Genomic DNA, 23,360 nt, shown 5'->3' with positions numbered 1-23,360 from the left:
TAGCAATCCTGAGCGATAGCAACATCAGGAAGAAGGAACATGAGAAGCTTGAGAAATACCAAGGGCTGAAAGAAGAGCTAGAAAAGATGTGGAAGGTGAAGGCATAAGTGGTCCCCGTGGTAATAGGAACATTGGGGGCTGTGACCCCCAAACTGGGACAGTGGCTCCAACAGATCCCAGGAACAACATCTGAGATCTATGTCCAGAAGAGTGCAGTCCTAGGAACAGTCAGGGAAAAAATTATTTGAACCCCAGCTGATTTTGTAAGTTTGCCTACTAACAAAGAAATGATCAGTCTACAATTTCAATGGTAGGTTTATTTGAACAGTGAGAGACACAACAATACCAAAAAAATCCAGAAAAATGCATTACAAAAAAAGTTATACATTAATTTGCATTTGCATGAATGAAATAAGTATTTGATCCCCTATCAGTCAGCAAGATCTCTGGCTCCCAGGTGTATTTTATACAGGTAACGAGCTGACATTGGGAGCCCTCTCAGCTGGTTACCTGTATAAAAGAGACCTGTCCACAGAAGCAATCAATCAATCCAGATTCCAACCTCTTCACCAAATTGACAGATAAGTTTGAGCCCTGAATGGGGGGAATGGGGGGCAATCCCGGCCGGCAATCAGGCAAAGGTGGGGTACACCCTGGACAGGTCGCCAATCCATCGCAGGGCTAACACATAGATGAACAACCACACACACGCACATGCACTCCTATGGGCAATTTAGAGACACCAATCAACCTGCATGTCTTTGGACTGTGGGAGGAAGCCGGAGTACCCGGAGAGAACCCACGCAAGCATGGGGAGAACATGCAAACACCACACAGAAAGGTCCCAGGAACCTCTCGCTGTGAGGCAACAGCGCTAACCACTGCGCCACTGTGCTGCCCATGATGAAAATAATAATCATAATGAATGTTCTTCTAAATATATATTCAGAATACAAGTATTTTTTTAGATTAAATTTATGTCCTTTAGTGCTGCTTGTGTGGAGTAAGGGTAGGCATAATAAGCTTTAGCTTCAGCCTACACCTTTGGTCAATAAACATTGTTTTTTTGTTTATTTCATTTTATTTTGTATAATTATGTATGTGTGCATACATGCTTTTATTCAAATGGATGTATGCACCCTTATGTTTCATGCTTTTTCGGCGGCTCCTGCTGCTGCTGCTGCAAAAGCTTGATCAGCTCGTCGATGTGAGTCTGAGCCATCGCATCCTCTTCCGTCCCTCGCTCGGGTTTAGTCGCTCCGCTAGCGTTAGCGTCTTCGTCAGTAGGCTTAATACCGGCGCAGAGTTTAGTTTTCACCCCGGTACGTCGGGTGAAATCCCGAGCTCCTCGCACCGTGAACAGCACGTCGGGATCGTCGGGACGTTTCAGCCTCTGAGTCAGTACGCTATTCTGAACCTTGATGGCCTCTAACACGTCCTTGAGCACTCGCACTTCGGCGGTTTGCTCCAGCACGGCCTTCTTCAGGGACGTCACGGTCTCCGCGACGCTCTGCCCCTCGACGTCCTCGGCCGACGCGTCGCCGACCATCCCGGAGCTCTCCTTCGGATTGAGGCCCGCGTCGAGCGCGGAGTCCTTCAGGACAGAGAACCCCATCCTGGTCATGGTCTGGGCCAGATCCTGAGCCGTCACCAGCGTGCAAAAGCAGCCCGGCCTCATGGGCACGGAGACCAAGCTACACTCCTCTGTCACGGGGCCGCTCTCGTTATCGCCCACCGTGCCTAGGCTGAAGCCCATGCTCATCGTCTCCGGCGTCACGACGCCCCTGGTGTACTCGTTGTCGTCGCACGCCACGCAGCAGTACAGGAAGGTCTTGTCGACGGTCCTGCTGTGCACGTGCCAGTAGCACTTGACCCGACCGATGTCCTTCTTGTCTTTGTGCAGGAACACGGCCTTGCCGGGCTGCGGGTGGCACGCTCCGGCGTACGACACGTCGTTCCCCACGATAAAGTCTCTTCTCGACTCCGGGTACATCTCGCCCGGCGCCACTCCGAACACGCTACACGTCCCCACGAGGAACCTGTCGTTCCCGCACGAAACGATGTTGGCCAGCGCCTCGGCATAATCCGCCTCCTCGGTGCCGTAGCATTCTTTGCAGAAGATCGGCACGAACAGAGACTGGTCCGAACGCAGAGCCCCTCCGTGGTACTCGTGTCTATCGGCGTATTCGACGAGAGTCATGCTGGTGGTGTTCACGACGGCTCTCTTCTCGTCCCCGCTCGACATTTTGACAAACGCGCACTGGTCTTTCGTGCTGAATACGGGACCCACGCGGGACCCCCGGCTCACCAACGGAGTTACTTTGACTGAAGACATTTCAACTCCTCCCTATGAAAATGCAAATTATTTTATAACTTGTTTTGTATGCATTTTTCTGGATTTTTTTGTTATTGTTGTGTCTCTCACTGTTCACATAAACCTACCATTAAAATTGTAGACTGATCATTTCTTTGTTAGTGGGCAAACTTACAAAATCAGCTGGGGTTCGAATAATTTTATTCCCTGATTGTAGATATAGATATATTACATATATAGTTACCCAAACCTCTATGAATTATCCAAGCATTTCCTGTGTACCCCAGCCTCATCTGTGCCATGTGACCGGGTTTTTTCCAAGGCTGGGGAAATAGTCTGTAAAAGGAGAAGCTGCTTGTGTCTGAAAACTGTGGATATACTGTTATTTCTCAATAAAAACTCAAACAATTACACAAGCACACCCACTGCCCTGTTCTTCCCGGGGGGGGGGGGGGGGCGGAGCCAATCCCGGCCAGCAATCGGGCGACGGCGGGGTACGCCCTGGACAGGTCGCCAATCCATCGCAGGGACCTCTTTACCAATGAACCCCAAAACAAACTTTGCAGAAGTCCATACTATAATCTGTATTTGCACCAGTCCCATGTGAAAATGAGATCTGTCTGAATTTGTAGACCACATCTCATCTCATGAATGTAGCAGCACCATTTAAATGTTTTCATAATACAAAATATAAGTGAGGAGTATATAGAGTTACAGTCAGACGTGCCACATCAGAAACATGGTCTTCACCATGTGTCCATGTTTATTTTATATTTTATTGTGTCAGCTTGAAATACAACCATGTAGTGTAGGAATCCACTACATCCACAGGAATGTGCATGGTGAATCACTGGAGCACTGTGTCATTGAGGCCTCAAGTAATGAACCATTTGTGTAAACACTGTGTCGACGCTTCAACAAAGCCTCATCAGCCATCACTACACACAGGGAAACATATATACTGACTGGCCAACCCAATAACACACACAGGGAATGGACAAAGACACTATCAAAATAATCTATCAATAAACACTGAACAGACAGTCTGCTAACAACTAAATATTTTTCTTGATTTAAAAAAAACTTGACAAAGAAAGTTTTTTTTTTAACAAACAATATACTTCTCCCAAAGTCCCCCTTTCTTGTATTGGGCACTTGGTACAGTCCAAGCCTAGTTGGAGGTATTTAAGCCTGCTGCTGCCTCAGTCCAGTCTTTTTTGTCAGAACTACCCCCATCTATGGACCAGGAACACGATAACTCAAACAGAAAATTTACACACATTAACAATGTAAAATTGACCAAATGTGCATGCTTCATTGATTAATTGTGTATGTCCAATGTCAAATCAAATGCCTAAGTTCTACCTACAACTTAAGTCTACACACATAAAGAAAGAAAACAAAACAACATTACCTATCTAATTCTACTGCTGGTGGTGGTTTAGGCCCTCACATAGTGAAGACCAGGGCTGAGGCCTTCACAATTACAATCTAGCATTTTTCTTCTTCCCTGCATTTGTTGGCACATTGTTGTATATCTTGACCTGTTTCTGCCAACTTTAGACTAATGGAATAGCAGGATGTGCACCTTCTTGTTTTTCCTTGAGTTCACACGAGACAACCAAAGGATGAACCTCAATGCTACCAGTGGTCAAAAATTCCACAGAGCACCTGTAATTTTTTTTTAACTTGGTTAACTATATGCACATGATCTTATAAACATAAGTTAGCATTATGTATTTATGTATTCAGAATTCCTAGATACTCAAAATGCCATTTCACATTTGTCTAGACAGTTTTTAGATAATTGTTTTGCCTCTTGTAGCCTTTTCAACTGCAGTCATTTATTACATTTTATGTGTCCAGTTTTCACTTAGAGATGATTACTATTTTCTTTAAGTGTAATTTACTATTCAGTAAGTGTAATTTTCATCTGTGACCACTCAGGGTTTAGTGAGTGAAACCTTTGGAAACCATGTAAATTTTTTATAGGTCTTGCCAAAAGACCCACAGGACAATCCACGCTCCTCCTTTCTACCACTGTGACAAACATATTTAGGAATGGGCTTCCAATCCCATCCTCTTTCACTCGTGTATTTTTCCCTAGTTTTTCTGCCTTTGACTGAAAATTTTCCCTTTTTCTTAGGGATGTGTTGCCTTTCCCCCTGAAGCTTCCAGAGACCATTACTTTAGCCAAAACATCTGCAGAGCTTGAGGAGGTTGCTAAACTTGGAGCAGGTTTGTTCTCTCATTTGTATGTCTTTGGCAAAGAAGCATACATGGGGGAGGTCTGTGAACTGATGGCAGGTTGAAAGTGAAATATGATGATATTCATGTATTCTATTCACAGAAAAACACAGGTTATACTGTAGATAAAAAAAAAAACAAGGCATAAAAGTAATCATGCTAAAAAGATTTGGCACAGCATTGGCCGACGGCACTTAGAAATTTGACAGTTAACACATGCAAAAGAACAGTTCAGCAAGAGAGCATGTATAACGTTAGTTGTTTCTGTGATCAGATAAATGGCTAAAAAAATAGGGTACTAGGTCAGGGACAGTCTCCACAAGGGAGTTTCATGTAATACTGTATATGAGAATGTGTCATGTGTGCAGAGGTATGAAGGTCATGTTGTGAGTTGTGACTACTATAAATCTTCCTTACTGCAAGAACAGAGACACTTCTTTAGGCAGTTTGAAGCTATCAGTGGTAATATTGCATTGCATCACCTTTTTGCAGGCAAACATGTTTGTGCACTTTCTTTGTCCTTTTACAGATTCTAAAAAGTGTTTCCCCTTATCCCACATCTGTTTTGTGTAATTCTTTTCCTGAGGCATGACTCTCATACAGCCATTGTCAAATGCTTTCCCTCTTGCTCAAAGGATTAACTGACATGCCTGTGCTTAATGACTCTCCCCAAGGGACAAAAGCCTCTTCTAGGCCCAGATGTGTGTTGCTCACTTGGGCATAGACTCAGTTGAGAGCTGAGAAACTTTAGAGCTTTAATTCCACCTCAACTTCAAAGAGCCTTGACTGTCTTACAACCCTGGTCACAAATTTGGTATATTTTCATTCATGCATCTGAGTTAATTTTTAGTAGCTATCATCACAAACATTTTTAAGTACAGTCATTGTTTTTATATATACCTGCTTTGTCTAATGTATACTGTGTAATTTTTACTTGATTTACCTGAAGTAAAAATCTTCCACGCCACTTTCCTTTTCATAACCCATGCAGCAACCTTTCTGTCCATTCAGAAATTCTTTGCTGCTGTGGCACAACTCAGAACTATCATGTGTACTCTGAGCTGACTGCTAGACATCAGTTGCCTGGCAGTCTCTTCATTTCTGTGTTGCACTTAGTGATTTGATGACATCCTGCCTTTAATGTGGTTTTAAATGCAGACATTAAAGGGATTATGGTCTACAGACATAACATTCTCTCTTGTATTTCTCAGTGTCTCTCTCTTATTCATAAAAGGACTCCTATTAAGATGAGACAGTGGTGGATTTTGTCAGTGATGGTATCTGAGCAACAGTGAATAGTAGCTAAAAGGCAGTTCTGATCTCATACACAAATGAATAACAACATTGTGTGTCTTTGTGTATTTTGCCTACACTACTGAGTGGAATATGGCTGGGAAAGCTGAGAAAAGAGGATGTGACTCTTAACCTATAATAATTTGGTGTAGAAGACAGTTTATCATCTTTTGTGATGCTTAACTGACCTTTTGAAGGTAGTTCTGTTCATTATAAAGCTACAAAGTATGTGAAGCTTGGCATCTCAGACATTCAATTTTACATCTCATAAACCATCATTTCAGCACTTTATTACAACAGACTCAAATTGTATTTATCTAGTGATTTCAGTCAGTGGCATGGTTGAACAGGCAGGATATACATTTTTGATGATTTGTGTGTTTTAACTAATTATGTAGCATAACAAATAAAAAAATATGTAAAATTTGGGGTGAGCTTGGTATCAATCTGAATAATAGATTAAACATTTCTTGAGGTAGGCTATATACAGTGTTTCTGTAGTCTTTCACAAAATGAATATATCATAGTTGAATCAGCAACATTAGGTAGACTTCATGAAGGCCTTGATGCATTTGAAAACACAAACAAGTAGGTCGACTGCGAGATAAGGTTATTTGTCCAACTATAATTTCCAAAATAAATGGTTCTCTTTCAAACCTTGCTCAGCTTCTCACTATAGGGAAGCGCCTTCTGGCATGACCAGTCACGGCAGCTCCACTACCATAATGTCTGGTAGGGGAGAGACCAGTCAGCTGAGTCATATGGATCAGCCTGTTGCCTTTTATAACTATTTGCGGGCCCATGTACCGCATTCTCACTTTCTTCCCTTTAAAGGTCAAGGTCAAAGTGTTTGTCATATACACAGTTAGGAAACATGTTTCCCTGTACAATGAAATTCTTACTTTGCAGTCCACATAAATGCCACATAATACAAGTGAAATATAAAGTAGATGAGCAATAACACAAATCTAAGGCACTTTAAGCAGCAAGTGAAGGAAGCAAATAAAAATACAAGAACACAATGCAGAGAGAATATATGCTACGTGGGAGCTGTGGAGTGCAAATACTCAGCAGTGGGTGTGCAATTATGCATGTGAAAAATGAGTATGTAAACAGTACAGATGGAATTACATGAGGTAGATCCTGAGTCGGCTGTTTAAGAGTCTGATGGCAGAGGGAAAGAAGGAGCTTTTCAGTCTAGAAGTCCTGCATTTCACACTTCTGAGCCTCCAACCGGAGGGTAGGGGTATAAACAGTCCATGCTGGGGGTGGGTGGGGTCCTTGAGGATGGAGGCAGCTTTCCTATGCACCCTGCAGTGGTGACTGGGTACATCAGTACTTGTATTGACAACATTGTGCTTACCATACAAGTCAGCAGGTTCCCCAACCAGAAGCCCTGAATAAACAGTCAGGTACGCCACATGCTGTGTGCTCACTCTCATGCATTCAGTCCAGGCAATGAGACGGAGTACGAAGCTGTGAAGTACAGACTGAGGAAAGCCATCACAGCCAAGAGGCAGTACAGAGAGAAGCTGAATGGCTTCTATTCTACTGCTGACTCCGAACGGTAGCAGGGCCTGCAGCACATCTCAGACTACAGGACCACCACCAGCATCATCTCTTCCACACACAGCCTGCCTTCCCCCCGGCCCCAGCCAACACCCCCCCCCCCCAAATGTCTGGCCAGTGGCACTCACTCCAATCATTATAAAGTGTTTTGAGAGAGTGGTGCTGACCCACATCCAGAGAAGCATATCGGACACCCTGGACCCCCTGCAGTATGCCTACCGGCCCAACAGGGCCACCTCAGATGCTATCGCGGCTGCCCTACAGCTCCACCTTCAACACAGTTGTCCCCCACAAACTCACCCACAAATTGTCCACACTAGGTCTGTACCCAACCCTCTGTGACTGGATCCTAGACTTTCTGACTGGCAGGCCCCAGACTATCAGGACTGGCAACAGGACTTCAGCCAGCATCACTACAAACACTGGCACCCCACAGGGATGTGTCCTCAGTCCCATCCTCTACACCCTGTTCACCCACGACTGTGTCGCCTTCCACAGAGACATCATCCTACAGTTTGCGGACGACAACACAGTGACAGGTCGCATCACTGGCGGGGACGAAGCAGCCTACAGGAGGGAGGTGGCCGGTTTGGTGTCATGGTGCAAGGACAATAATCTCAGCCTCAACACGGACAAGACGAAGGAGATGATAGTGGACATGAGGAAGGAGAGGAGATCTCATCAGCCACTGTTCACCCGGGAGCTTGAAGTGGAGAGGGTGAGCAGCTTCAAGTACCTGGGCGTCCACATCATTGAGGACCTCGCTTAGACACAACACCACACAGCTGGTCAAGAAGGCCCAACAGCAGCTGTACTTCCTGAGTAGGCTGAGGAGGTTTGGCATGTTGCCTAGGATCCTCAGCAACTTCTACAGCTGGATTTTCGAGAGCATCCTGACCAGCTGCATCACCGTCTGGTATGGCAGCACTGCTGCAATGGACTGCAAGTGCCTGCAGAGAGTGGTAAAGACTGTGGAGAAGATCACCAGGACTCCACTGCCCTCTCCTTCTTCTAGAATGAAAAACTTTCTTTCCAACTGCCATCAGACTCCTAAACAGCTGACTCAAGATCTACCTCATGTAATTCCATCTGTACTGTTTACATACCCATTTTGCACATGCATAATTGCACACCCACTGCTGAATATTGCACATACAGCTTCAGTGTAGCATACATTATCTCCTTGTGTTTTCATTACGTTTTTACATACTTTTTATTATATTTGTTTTCACCTTCCTCTTAAAGTGCCTTTAGATTTTGTGTTGCTGTTTATCTTCTTTATATTTCACTTGTGTTGTTTCACTTGTATTGTTTGACATTCAGTGTGGACAGCAAAGTAAGAATTTCATTGTGCAGGGAAACACCTTTCCATATTATGCATATGAGAATAAACACTTTGAATCTTGATTCTTTGAATCTACAGTAGTGTACACCATGTACAGTATGCTGTAAAGATGTTGTCTACTTCTTTGTAAACACCCATTTTAAATCTGATTTATCATACAGTTGCTGTCATAACCCTGTATCTATGTCAACTTAGACAATGTGGTGGACATAAAATCTTAGAAGTAAAGAAAAAGCCCTGGGGTCGGGCTTCACTTTAAACCGTGATTAAATTGTTATGTGGTTTGTGAGGTTAGTTTAATATTTTGGACAAATGAGCCAACCCTCTCTCCTAAAATCTACGCTCCTAGAGTATGCAATAGGTTTTGAAGAGACTTCATTGCCTACTTCTTACGTCGCCATGTCTCCTTAAATGTTGCTGTGCAATGTTTTTTTAGGGATCATGTTTGATTGTTGGATAATACTCCGATGCAACGTCTTTTTGAATGAATGAAACACTGCATTGTTATACAGACACAGCAGATAGCTGTTATTGTTTGGAGCAGATAGTGAAGCCCCAAAACATAGCGCTGGTATTTTGGATGCTTGAGTTCAAGCCTGCCGGGGCAGTGCCATTTGCTGAGAAGTGACACCTAACTCATGGTGTCATATGGTGTTACCAGCTTGGAGCGTGCAGCCCTTGGTACTGGACATTATTTTAACCCCTCATCAGAAAAACAAGTGAAAGACTCCATTTTCAAATTACAAATTACAAATAAAAAGTGACTGCTACTGAATGCACGATGTTCTCTCAACACAACATTTCAGCCAATCACATGTCTGTGTGTCAATTCTGTTGAAGGCAGAGCCCAGTGCAAGGCAACACAGTTACTCTGATAGTTGCTATATTTAATTGCTTAAGTGTATTTGCAACACTGGTCATTTTAATACTTATTCCCTTAATCTATTTGATATTAACAGGAGAAAGAATGTTCACAAAGGTTTTCATTTTCTGATGATGTGTAGGTTGTGTCCATAGACCTGCAAGGTGTGAACTACAGTGGAAAATAAAATGTAATACGTGACAATATGAGATGTGAAAGGGCTGTGTGATCACTCTGCTGATGGGAGGCTGCAACAGACATATATCATCACTGCTGCACTGTTTCATTTTTCAGTTGCCAAATTATCTTAATTTTGTGATCACTTTCATTTCTGGTGTTATGGTGTTTAGCCCCCTCTTTTGGGGCTAAAATGCTTTGTGTTACATTCCCTTCAGAACGTATGTGTTTGCAGTTTAGTTGCATACTTTAGGAGAGTAGTTTCTAGGGGAGAAGGATGGCTCATTTGTCCAAAGGAAAATCTAAAAAAGTAGTATCACAGTCCACACACATTATAATCACGGTTTAAAGTGAAGCTTGACCACAGGGCTTTTTCTTTACTTCTGAGTAGACATTCATATAGTAGCCTATGGGCTATGATTTGTGTATGCATGGGGTGTGGTACCTGTGAGTGTAGGCTGAGTGCCACCTACAGAGATTATACTGTAATACATGCCATGCTGCGGGACAAATGACAAACATTTGCGGTGAAAGTGGCCACTTATCGCCGAGACTGACACTTTGAATGCCTACATCTGTAATTATGTGTATGTATATATTTAGATAATACATTACATTACATAAATAGTCATACGTACATACATACATACATTAGATACCAATACATTGATGCCGATATCTACAAAATTATTCAATTCAATTTTTATTTGTATAGCACCAAATCACAACAAGTCATCTCAGGACACTTTAGAAAGTAAGGTCTAGACCTTACTGTTATTATTATTATTATTTTAGAGGAAAAAACCCAGCAAAACCCCCTTGAGCAGTATTTTGCAACAGCGGGGAGGAAAAACTCCCTGTAACAGGAGAAACCTCTGACATTCCCCGGCTCTTGGTGAGCGGCCTTCTGGCTCGACCGGTTGGGGTGAGTGGATAGAGGAAAGAAAAGCAAAAATACACAACAACAAACAAAAATCCTGGGCAAGCTGATGTGGCTGGTGGCTGCTCATCAGAAATGTAGAGCTCCAGGGCTACCTGCAGAAAGATACAGGTACAGTTGTTACACCAAGTACACCAAGCCACACCTGGGCTTTCAGTCCTAGGTGTTACAAATACAGCGTGAATGAGACTGAACACTAAACGGTAACACTGTTCCTTGTATGTGCCTGTATGAATATCTTTGCATGTGTGTGCTACTTTTGGCTGGACCCCTTAGGGATTGCCACAGCGAATCATCTGTGTACACACTGACAATTCGCACGGTATGAAATTTGGCACGATTTTTATCCTGGATGCCTTTCCTGACACAACCTTCTTTCTCAGAAGTAAAACCCCTGTGGCTAAAAGTTCCCCGACCGGGAATCGAACCTGGGCTGCGGCAGCAAGAGTGCTGAATCTTTGCCACCAGGTCATCAGGGAGCAAACATCCTTGCGTTTGTTAGTGAATAATTATAAATTCTTTTAAATTTGAAGTGTCAAGAAAGACAAGTTGTGAAATATCTTTAAAACAGAATTATCACAATTGTCTACCTAAAGTTAACTATTGTGATAAATAATACAACCAGAGCATGTACCAAAAAAAGGGAGAAGAAATAAATAGAAGAGAGAGTGAACAGGAGCGTAGGGCTGGAGAGAAATAGGAAAACCTTTGTCTTGGTGCATCAGAGAGAGAACAACTGAGAAAGAAACCATGCAACTTCAACTGAGAGGGAGGGAGGGAGAGAGGCGGGAATAATGTGTTCACAGCCCGCCCACACACTTTATCATGAGTGAGTCATAACACAGTGAGTCAGAGAAGCCAGTTAAGTTTCAGCTTGCCCAGACACAGTAGTGTCACATAGTGTGAGATCAGCAGCTCGTCTTTGTGTCAGTGAGCTTTGGCATCACAGTGAGTATTGTTGTCCTATCTTTTATATTCTGTGGTTGTGTGAAGGGGCTGCTCTGTGTCTGGCACTAGTACCCCTTGTTTCCACTTGTGTGTGTGTGTTCCACTTTTTTGTATTTTAATTAATTTTATTTAGTTGTTGTTGTCGTCGTCTGATACAGCTTGGACTCTGAAGAAGTAAAGTTGTGCAGTTCTATATACCTCTTTTTCTTTTTTTTTGGGAAAGGGCTCCCTGACAGGCTGAATCTCTGTGTGCAGTGATTTTGTGCTAAGCTGCATTGAGAGGCTTTATGAGATAGGTTATTGTTGCAGGGCTACTGTCACAATGAGGTGATGAATGGACAAATTTAATCATCCATAATGTGAATGTATTTTCTTTTTATTTTTTTCCTTGCCTTTTTTTCTACTTACTGTAATATGGCACAATTTGACAGTACAACACCACCTTTGACCTCACTCAGTAATAAACATATAATTGATCTTACAATTTATGACAGTTTCCCCAAAAACTGAAACATTTTTAGCTTCATAAACACAGATGTTAATGCAGAAGTGTTGCAATGAATTGCATGTAATTGTAAAAGTGTACCTAATAAGGTGGCTAGTGAGTGTATGTGGCTATTGCTTTGGCCCAGACAGATTCTGTTTTAACACTAAAGTGGAAGAGATTTTCATCTCTGTCTCTTTTAGACTACCTGCTGTAATTAAAATACTGTGGTAATGCCACCACAAATGAATGCAGTCAAATCTTTGCCAACTGTGATGACATTGTTTTTGACTGCTTGGTGTTGCTGCAAATTCATGCTAGGAAGCCTTAATTTTCCAAATGGTGAGCTGGACTAATCTCATTAGTGCTGTTTTGCCAAACATTCAAGAACAGTAGAGGTGTATAGAACCAATTCTGAATTCATGTTCATTGCATGCCCTCATGTAGACTGTAGGCTATTCAGACTGCATTAATCTAATAAGACTACAGTTGTTTAGGTCAAAGGGCTTACTAACTAAAAAACACACTGAATATGCTGTTCAGTGCACCTCTAATTGATGTTACGTGATCTGCTGAAAAGAACTGGAATTGGTGTTTGACTGTAACTTTGTCTGAAGGCTTGTGAAAAGGCAGCTACTGATTCTGTGGTCTAGGTTTGCCTAAGATAACGTTGGCTTCATACTACTGTGTTCTGAGAATCATGGCACTGCTAACCCCTGTGGATGAAACAGTAACCAGATATGTTATATTTGGTACTTACATGTTGTACCACAACATACTCACAATAATAGGTATAATATTTCTCTCTCTGTCTGACACAGGGTTCTGGGATGCTCAGTTGTGCCACAAGAGGAAGAGTTTAGTCTCACTGTCAAGAGCAGCAGCTCCCAATAGACCACCTCCCCCCCAGAGTCTAGTCTCCTTGGCAACCACTCCAACATATATTCGGCTTCAAACTCGCACCCCATCCGAGCTTGAATGTTGCCAACCCAATGGAGCACTGTGCTTTATCAACCCCCTCTTCATAAAGGTCCACCACCCAGACAGAGACCAGACAACTACTGCCAACACATCTGGCACAGCAACGCAGTGCTTAAGTAAGGAACCAGTTAGTAACAACTTAGAAACCAACAACAAGGACGCTCAGCACTGCTGTAGCAACAGTCCTCAGCTCTGTAGCTCAGATCACAGTGGTAGTAGCCAGTCAGGTCAAAGTGACGTTCAGAGCCTTGGCAGAAACACAGAGCTACAAGGCAATAACGCACAGAAGCATAGTGCTGCACAGAGTGCATCTTGGTCCCCACCTCCTCGTCCACCTCTGCCACACTTTATCCCACAGTGCTCAGCTCTTCCTGTTCAACAGCACAGCATGCCAGAGAAGATTTCCTGGATCAAGGAGAAGGTGGAGGACAAAGAGAGGAACAGCAGCCTCTTATCTCGTCTGGGCTCCTCACTAAGCATCAGCCCTTTATCCTCTCCTCCCAAGAGACTCAGCCTTAGCTCCCCTATATCCATCCCCTGGCCCTCCCTGCCTGTTTCTCTATCATCTCTCTCATCCTCTCCTTGTTTGGCCAAGGCTTCACCACCATCCAGCCAGGAGGATGCCCAGTGCCACTTGGCACTGGAGGACCACACTATTGAGGAGGCCCTCCAAAAGGCCCAAAAGTTCCAGCATAACGCTGCCAGAACTAACTCCAGCAGTCCTCCAGACCATACTGAGATGCAAGGAGGAGAGGAAGAAGCAGGTGAGGAATGCAGTGGAGGCAGCCAGCGGCTGAGTGACATGAGTCTTTCCACAGATTCCTCAGACTCTCTGGATTTCTCCCAGTCCTTGTCTTTCTTTCTTTCTCCTCTGTCTGACCTAAACCCCCCTACTCAGGCTGACTTTAACACCCATCTCCCCCTGTCTATCCCACCATCTGACCCACTTGATTGTAGCATGGATCAAGATGATGATGATGAGGAGGAGGAGGAGGAGGACGAAAACGAAGAGGAGTCCAACTATTGTGTCAGCCTTGAGAGTGACCAGAACCTGACCATGGTGCCACCAGGACATCGCACAAAGCGTTGCCCCAGTGCCAGTGCCTTGGCCCTTCAGAGGGCCCTGCAAGGGCCCCTGCACAAGATGAGTGGAGTTTTCAACTCACTGTTGACACCGGAGAAGAGGATGATCCGCCGGGTGGTGGAACTGTCCAAAGATAAAGACTCATACTTTGGCTCCCTGGTGCAAGACTACCTGAGCTACATGGGTGAGGGTGCGGGCACCCAGGCTTGGCAGAGCTTTGCCTCCAGAGTGGAACTGCTGCAGACTCTCCGCCAGTTCATCACTCAGATGAAGAGTTACCTGAGACAGAGTTCTGAGATGGACCCACCAATTGAGAGCCTTATCCCTGAAGACCAAATTGGTGAGTTTTACCTTTGTTTACTCTGGTTATTAGTTTGTCACCCTTGTTATTTCACTAGTTTTAGAAGGAATGACTTGTGCACCTCAACTATCATGGTTACCTCACTTTGGAAAACGGTGTCAGCTTAATGATTAAATTACAGTAATTGAATGTTGTTTTACTAAGGGTTTAGTGAACCGCTTTAAGATTACACTGATGTAAACATGGCAGCGGCACAAACAGACACAACGGCTCGTCTCTCTCCCGGTTGTGTGCCTAATAATGTGTGTTCTAGTGTGTGTTTGCGTTTGTCGTGTTTATGTTCTAGTGCGTGTAGTTTGATGTCTATGTTGCGCTCAAGATACAGTCGCCACTGCCTTATGGATATAGGGAATAAGTCAAAACATTTCAACTTGGACCAGGAAGTCACAGAGGAACTTCCGAGACCAGGGGGTTCTCTGCGGGATTCCTACATCACCAGACATGCCAGCTACACCACCCCCTGAGAGGAGGTGTCGGAAGCGTTGTGAACAAAAGCAGAAGCGGGGCAAACTGGGGCAGAAGCGGGGCAAACGGGGGGGGGGGGCATCCAGGCTAGGCTAGCAGCTAGCCCACACAGACCCACGATACCACCCCTCATTATGGCCAATGTACGCTCACTGGACAACAAAACAGACCACATACAGCTCCTGAGATCTGCGCGGCGTGAAGTGAGGGACTGCTGTGTTTTCATTTTTACGGAGACATGGCTCAATGACAACACCCCGGACTCTACGCAGATTTAAAGGTTTTATTGCCCAATTTGCACCAGCATGTGGACTTTCCAATGAGAGGAGACAAGACACTGGACCTTGTGTACACCACATGCAAGGGAGCATACAAAGCCTCCCTCCCCACCTGGGTTTCTCTGATCACATCACCGACATGCTGAGATCTGACATACTGTCACTGATTGTACAGGGTCTGAGTCATAGCCTATTAGGTTGTACTTTTTAGTTTTATCCTAATCACTTTGACTTAGTTTTCTTATTCTTTTTAGTATTTTTACTCTACTTTTATTCTATTTTTAGTTTCCTAAATGGTATACTAGGTGAGAGAGAAACGGTATTTCGATTTTTTTGTATTTCCTGCACATATAGTGAATTAACAATAAAAAAAATCTTTGATCTTGATATGCTACATTTCTATCTTTTAAGCAATATGACCTCATTCTCAATTCAACATGGAGTGGGCTAGAAGTCTTTTTTGTGTGTCCTTATGAATAATTTTGTGAGTATTTTTAGGAATTGTCAATGAGTGATGTGTTGGTGGAGTAATCCTAACTGCTGAAACTGTGTAGTTAATGCAGATGGAGCAGTTTCACTTTGATATTTCAGCAGTGAGGAAATTGGAAAAATTGTGTATTCCTCATCTGTTTGCAGCTGAATGTGTGCATATGTGTTTATATGTATGTATGCATTTCCTGGTGAAGCCAAGAATATTGTCATGCATGCTGTTAAGTCAGTCCCTTTTATTGTTATTTATTATATCCATCCTTTCTTGCATCACACAATACCATCACAGCAACATGAAAAGTGAAAACCAGACACAACCATACAAAAGAACACACACAAATACACACACACACCTGCCGGAAGAGCAGGCTGAATTATTTAGGACAAGACTCAGTGGCTGCATTAGACTTTGGACAGGGTAACATGTAAACAGAGAGCACAAAGAGGGCTTTCTCTCAGGAAGAAGGCCGCTGTTGAACTAACCTGTTTCTTCTGGCCCAGTTCAGTGCTATAATTATGAAGCCATGAACTGAGTGAAAAGCTGTTCTTTTTATCAGTAGTCACCACATAGCATGAACACCCATCTCCTGTCCACCACCTAATAAAGGCATAAAATATTCAAAAATGTATAAAAACAAAGATTTAAATATTAAATGTGAGGTTTGTTTGACACCTACTAATAGTGCAATGTTAGAAGGAAAAACATTAAAGACAATATTTCAAAATGCAGTTATGTTTTTGTTTGTATGTCGCATGTCATGTTGTCCCTTCTCATCCCTGTTTTCTGAATGGTGTATTTGGCACAGCAATGACAGACTGGGAACTGTTGTGGTTTTAGTTCTTGGAGTAGTTGCACAATATTTTGTTGTGGCAGCTTCAGAGACTGTTTTCTACTGAGCTCAAAGGCCAGCCAGTTCAGATGCATTTGAGTGGCTGCCTGCCAAGTCGTGCAAACTTTGTTTTACTCCAACGCCTATTCTTTTATACCTACTCTCCAATCAGAGTGAGGGGATCTAAGGCAAGCTCCCTCCTCTTTCTGACTCACTCTGTTGGTCTCTGAGGCTCGCTTTGCTTTTTTTTTTCTTAGGTTGCTGTGTTTTCTTTCCTCTGTCTTTCTCATACAAATCCAGGAAGATTTTTCTTTTAAGGTAACAGGCACAAGGTTTCAAATGTGGAGGATGGTGTTGGAATAGAGTTACTTGTATTCCACTCATCCTATGAGGCTTTCCTCCAGCAACTAGCCTGAGCCAACTCAGTTTCATAGAGTTTGTGGTGCTTCACAAAGTGTTCAGGCATTAAATTAACATGCATGTAAGTATCTTAATGTGGGAGGGTCACTCGATTAAATGTATAGTTCATTTTGGGGAAACATGCTTATTCGGTTTATTGCCAAGTGTCTCATTTCTATCTCCTTCTACTGAATCTGGAGCCAGCAGCCTCTTAGCTTAGCAGTCCAGAATATAAACCCCTGTAAAGTCACAAATTGTAACAATATGTCTTTCCCTTAAGGAAATGACATGTAACAAGTTTGTTAGTGAGTAATGATTTGGACTGGACCAGGCTAGCTATTTCCCCCTTCTTCCAGTCTGTGCTAAGCTAACAGTATGCTGGCTTCCTGTTTACTGTACAGATATAATAAACATATTGATCCTTTCAACAGGAAAGATCTAGCTTTCAACAAGAAAATGAATGAGCATTTCCCAAAGTAAAAAAGCAACAAGCAATTTCTCGGCTGATTTCCCAGGGCATTCACTATAGAGAGATACACTGCCTGACCTGTACAATTGCATGCACTTCAGTGCAACACTTCCACCTTAATATCGGTGTTTATGAAGCTCAAAATGTTTAAATTTTTTGTGAAATTGTCATAAATATATATGTTTACATCAAGTGGGAAGAGGTGTGTTTTGTGGAAAAAAGTATGTGTGTTTTAGCAAGTATTAGCTTGTTTTGGCTAATAAGTTGCCCTTAAACTGACTTGACTCCTGCTTTTTCTGTTGTCTGTGTAATAACAATCCAAGAGAGATTGTGATTTCAGCCAGTTACCTTAATGGAGAAGTCAAAGTGCCATGTAAGTTAAATGCACAAACTTACTATGAAATCACAACAGAGCACAGAAGTCCAATGGGGTCAACATGTATCCTCGGCTGTTCCTCTGAGCTATGGAAAACAAAAGAAGAGAGAAATATGCGAGAAATATCATCTCTCTTGCTAGTTCCTGCCAGTATTCTGGCTGCAGCATTTTGGATTAACCTTAGGCTTTTTAGGGAATTAATGGGGCATCCTGATAACAAAGAATTACAGTAGTCCAGCCTGGAAGTAACAAATGCATGGACCTGTTTTTCAGCATCACTTTGAGACAGGATGCTCCTGATTGTTGTGATATTGCGCAGGCGAAAGAAGGCAGTTCTAGTTTATCAGTGATTTAAAGGACATATTCTGGTCAAAAATGACTCCAAGGTTCCTCACAGCAGGACTGGAGGCCAGAGCTATGTCATCTAGAATAACTATGGTTATACAGCAGATTTCTAAGATTTTCAGGCACAAGCACAATAACTTGAGTTTTTCTGAGGGACATGTTTATTTCTTTCAGTTTCACTCCTTATGGGCATGTGAAGGAAGCGTCATAATAAACAGACATTACATCTGTCACCTGTCCAGGAGTTTATCTGTCTGTATAGCTGTGCTCGACTTAACAACCTGGGAAGAACAATATGAGAGTCACACCACCCAAAGTGGGATGAATGCCTTCTCTCCTGATTAGACCAGGTTTTCCCCAAAATGTTTTCAATCGTCTATGAAGCCCACATTATTTTCTGGACACCACCTAGACAGCCAGCGGTTGAATGACAACATGCGGCTAAACATGTCATTACTGGTCACATTGGGTAGGGGTCCAGAGAAAACTACAGAGTCCGACATTGTTCTGATGAAGTTACACACCGGCTCAACATTAGTTTTAGCGACCTCTGGCGAAGTCGGGAGTCATTAGCGCCGACGTGAATAACAACCTTACTGCATTTACACTTGTCCTTAGTCAGCAGCTTCACATAGGATTCAATGTCACCCGCTCTGGCCCCAGGAAGACATTTGACTATGGCCGCCGGTGTCTCTAGCTTCACGTTTCTGACAATGGAGTCTCCAATTACCAGAGTTGTTTTCTCAGCGGGTGTGTCACTGAGTGGGGAAAATCGATTTCAAACGTGAACAGGCAGGTGATGCACTTTGGGTATTTGTTTCGAGCTACGACTCTTGCAAACTGTCATCCAACCACCTGTCTGAGATCCCGGCTCTCGGGAAGCACTGGGGGCGACTTCCTTGGGCTGAGCTACGTCTAGGAGGTCCCAATAAACTTTTGAGTCCTTACGATTCATAGAAAGTACCTACCATAACAAGTAGCAAGGAAATAGCTTAAGGTGGTAATACTATTATGTCATACCAATATTGAGACTTACCATAAAACATTTGGTGTTTCCTTGTACCTGCTGCAGATTTTACAGTAATTATGGCACAAATTATTACAATTTCTTCCCACTTCAGCATAGTTTTATTCAATCAAGTACAAATGGAGCAAATGAAAAACAAAATATTTGGCATGACATTCATCATGTCCAAACCTCAAGAAGTTTTTTTAATATAATGGGTAGAAAGACGGTTGTTTCCAATTAGATTGGTTATTTTGTGCATCACAGAAACTTTAAAATTGTCATGATGTCAAAAGTCACATTCTGGTATTTTACAAATATTTGGTGAAGACCAACAAATGTACTTGTTATTCGCTCATAATCAGTGCCAGTCAAAAGTTACAAATGAAAAACAACATTCATCATGCTGATGCTAGTTCATTATGCTGGATCCCTATTTCTGGTTACTGAATCATTATGTAGGTATGGATTGAGGAAGTGAGAATGTTATTTGTGAGAGCCTGGGACAAATGGCATTCCTCTGCATGTCACTTTGCCCTGAGCTGTTTGGTCTGTGTCCAACAAAGGTTTAAGGACATAGCAGCAATGCGGGTGTGGGGAAATGCTGCATTACAATCAGTGAATTCACAGATACTGATTTACGTGAATGCCAGATGCTGACTGTCATTCATCTTTTGTGGAAAGTAAAATCTGTCTGCAGATGTCCTCAGCCAAAAAAAACTGCTGACTTCACTCTGTTCTAGAGAACAGTCAGCAACACACTCGCACATGATCCTTATTCAGCACTGCTGTGGTTTGGCCTCCCTCTCTGCATCCATCCTGTCTGTATGATATCATGGTTTGTGTTAGTCAGACTGCACAAGCTGAGCTAGTAAAACGTGCTTGCTGTTGCTGGATAATTTAGCAATAATAACAGCAACACACTCAGCTTTCCTCAACTTTGAAGTATACAGATGGTGAACAATGCCAGGCAGGGTTTCAGACAAGACAATACAACTGCACAAAAAATGAATGATCTGACCTTGACAGTCTCTGGAAAGCTTGTTTTGGCTGATTGTGTTGACACTCAATGTGTGCACAACAAGTCTGATAAGGAATGAGATATTAACCTTGGTTTTTGTTCTGAAATTAAATGACCTAAAAAAAACAAAACTGAGTGCACAGTGCTGATAGTGACATTATTTCATATTAAATAGTTGAAGTTGCATTTATTTATTACATAGAATAAACAGTGTAACTATTAATATCGTAGATTTGAATTTTGCCAAGGACCAGGGCTTTGAATGTAAGTCTTAACAAAACTGCCCCGATCTGCCTGTCCATTTCGTGCCCATCGGATTATTCACTGATCAAAAAACAGAACATTAGTACAGTATGTGTCCCAATTTTTTTCTCAAACTGTTGCTCCTGTTTCATTAATGCTTGTTAAAAACTATAGTGGCTTTAGAAAGTCTCCTGAAAGTATGGAACATGTTAAATATTTTGAATTGTAACTTAATCCAATTTAAAAATCTCATGTATTTCCTCCTTTCCTCAGACAGGGTCCTGGAGAAGGCCATGCACAAGTGTGTCCTGAAGCCTCTCAAACCGGTTGTGAGTGTCGCCCTGCAGGAATTCCAGGTGCGTAGTACGGCCTGGCAGGAGCTGAAGGAGAACCTGTCACTGGCCAAGGCCCAGCTGCCTCAGGAAATGGGCGTGGCCAGCATGCTGCCTCCAGACCCTGTAGCCATAGAGAAGATCAAGCACAAGTTCCATACCATGTGTAAACTGTACTCCCCGGAGAAGAAGGTCACCATGCTGCTGAGAGTATGCAAACTCATCTACACCATCATGGAGGAGAATTCAGGTAGAGACCAAGGCTACACACAGATAAACACATTTAAACTAACTTCTCACTTAATCACTGAACTTGACATAAAGACCTCAGTGGTATTTTACATCACTTTTGCATGCAGTGAACAGAATTTCTGTGTCTGGGAAGTATTTTAAATTTTTTTTGTATTCTTTAATATGCAAAAAAAAGGATAATTTCCATTTCACAGAAACTTTGCACATTGTCCCAATGTACATAAACATGAAATGCATTTTCAGGGGATTTAAGTCCTCGTCACATTGCTTGTACTCTAAATAATATTCATGTATTGGGTAATCAAAAGGGGAAAGACAGTTGTCTATAAGTTCAGGACACTGGAAAATAAGAACCTTAAAAGACTCTAATGACCCTGGTCTGTCTCAGGTCGTCTGTGTGGTGCTGATGATTTCCTGCCCATGTTGACCTATGTGTTGGCCCAGTGTGACATGCCCCAGCTAGACAATGAGATACTTTACATGATGGAACTGCTGGACCCTTCGCTGCTTCATGGAGAAGGTATCTTTTGCAGCGTTTCCACTAACTGAACTAAACAAGCGGTATACCCCGTACTTTTCTTTATCACCAACCTTTGTGGTTGACATGAACCATCCTGCTTTGTTTTTCTACTGTATTTTCAAAACAGTATGTTCAAAAACAAACCTAGAACCCAGCATTACTCAGCACAACTTGTTTCGGTAGGTTCCTATAATGGAAAAACCCCTTTAGTTTATTCTGGAGAACCTCTGCCATAAATACTCCACAGTCTACACATGATGAACAAATCCTTTGGGACAATACAACTTACTCTAGGAATATACAGTATGGTCTTCACATTGTCCTTTGTGTACTTCTCGTGAACACTTTGCCACTATGTCCATATCCAGGTGGCTACTATCTGACCAGTGCCTATGGAGCAATGTCCCTGATCAGAAACTTCCAGGAAGATCAGGCAGCCAGAGTGCTGAGCTCTGAAACCAGAGATACACTCCACCAGTGGCACCGCCGCCGCACAGCCCAGCGCTCCGCCCCATCTATTGATGACTTTCAGGTAAAAACACACATTTGTTCTACAGACCTATCCTTAAATTGACTTTTTCCAGAGCAATAATGTTTACATAGGTATAGTGTTAATTTTTATGTTTACAAAATACAGCTGGGTAGCATAGTGGTGCAGTGGCTAGCACTGTCTCCTCACAGTGGGTTCAAGACCCGGCCGATCCGGAGCCTTTCTGTGTGGAGTCTGCATGTTCTCCCTGTGCCTGCGTGGGTTCTCTCAGTGTACTTCTCCCACAGTCCAAAGACATGCAGCTTAGATTGACTGGTGACACTGATTTGCCTGTAGAAGTGAATGTGTGTGGTTGTCTGTCTCTAAGTGATTGACTCGCGACCTGTCCAGGTTGTACCCTGCCTTTTGTCCAGTGTCAGCTGGGATTGGCTCCAGGCCCCTTACAACCCTCTTCTATAGATAATGGATGGATGGACTAAACACAAACAGCATCACCTGGATTTTAGTGTTTTCACACTGGATTGAAAGCTGGGCCAGTTATGGTTGTTATGTCATGTGCGCTAGATTGCTGTATGAAGTGTCTGAGGTCGTTGTTATTAGTTATTTCAGAAAGAAGGCCTTGTTGTCTGCTTCTGCTGCAGAAAATTAAAATCCATATCCAAATATTAAGGCTCTTCTAGCAAACATGAATAATTGTGAGGATCTTACTCTGCTTAAGTCAGTATAATGTTTTTGAATTTACAAAATGCCATGATTTTTTTGGAAACAGTCACCTTTCTTGAATACAAACAATTTAACCAAACACTGTCGTTTGAATATGCCTTCCCTTGAACTAATGTTTTTCAAAGTTTTCATATATAAACAAAAGAGGAGCTTCAAAGGAAGTATACCATGAAGGTGGTACACAAACACTGTGTCCAAAATAGTCATGTTTAGTCACTTACTGGCACTACAGGGTGTCTAGGTGGGAAGGACTTGGCCCCAAATACTCACTTTTTCCAGTGTGGAATCACTTCAGCCATCCACCTTTGAAAACATGAGGATGAGAACTCCATTAAAATTTGTCTCTTGGTTGCTTCAGGCTTTGCTATATATCTTTGACTGCCAGCCAAAATGTACTGCCAGTGGTGGAAGTCTTGCCAGTTTGTGATAGACCCATAATGTATATCTGATTGTGTTTCTTCTGACTTCCTCCCAGAACTACCCGCGGGTGGCGCTGCAGGAGCTGGACAGTGGCTGG

At 42.8% G+C, this 23,360-nt stretch overlaps 1 protein-coding gene across 5 annotated transcripts in view; it reads left to right on the top strand.

The window, feature by feature from the left end:
- LOC109971390 (ras and Rab interactor 2-like) overlaps positions 1 to 22,349 on the top strand; it is a 65,291-nt gene extending 42,942 nt beyond the window's left edge. For 3 of the 5 annotated variants that reach the window (XM_020619613.1, XM_020619612.1, XM_020619611.1), the window contains exons 7-11: positions 4,461 to 4,552; positions 13,001 to 14,584; positions 20,800 to 21,108; positions 21,499 to 21,630; positions 21,999 to 22,348. In XM_020619613.1, coding sequence (XP_020475269.1) covers positions 4,461 to 4,552; positions 13,001 to 14,584; positions 20,800 to 21,108; positions 21,499 to 21,630; positions 21,999 to 22,204 — 2,323 coding nt within the window. In that variant the 3' untranslated portion in view covers positions 22,205 to 22,348. Of the gene's footprint in view, positions 1 to 4,460; positions 4,553 to 13,000; positions 14,585 to 20,799; positions 21,109 to 21,498; positions 21,631 to 21,998 lie in introns of all 5 variants that reach the window. The other 2 variants (XM_020619615.1, XM_020619610.1) reach the window with 2 other exon arrangements.
- Positions 22,350 to 23,360: the final 1,011 nt, after the last annotated feature.

This window comes from Monopterus albus, unplaced genomic scaffold (assembly GCF_001952655.1).
Source record: "Monopterus albus unplaced genomic scaffold, M_albus_1.0 scaffold223.1, whole genome shotgun sequence".
NCBI lineage: Eukaryota > Metazoa > Chordata > Actinopteri > Synbranchiformes > Synbranchidae > Monopterus > Monopterus albus.
Note: the sequence above shows the minus strand (reverse complement) of the source record. Positions and strands in the feature narration are given on the sequence as shown.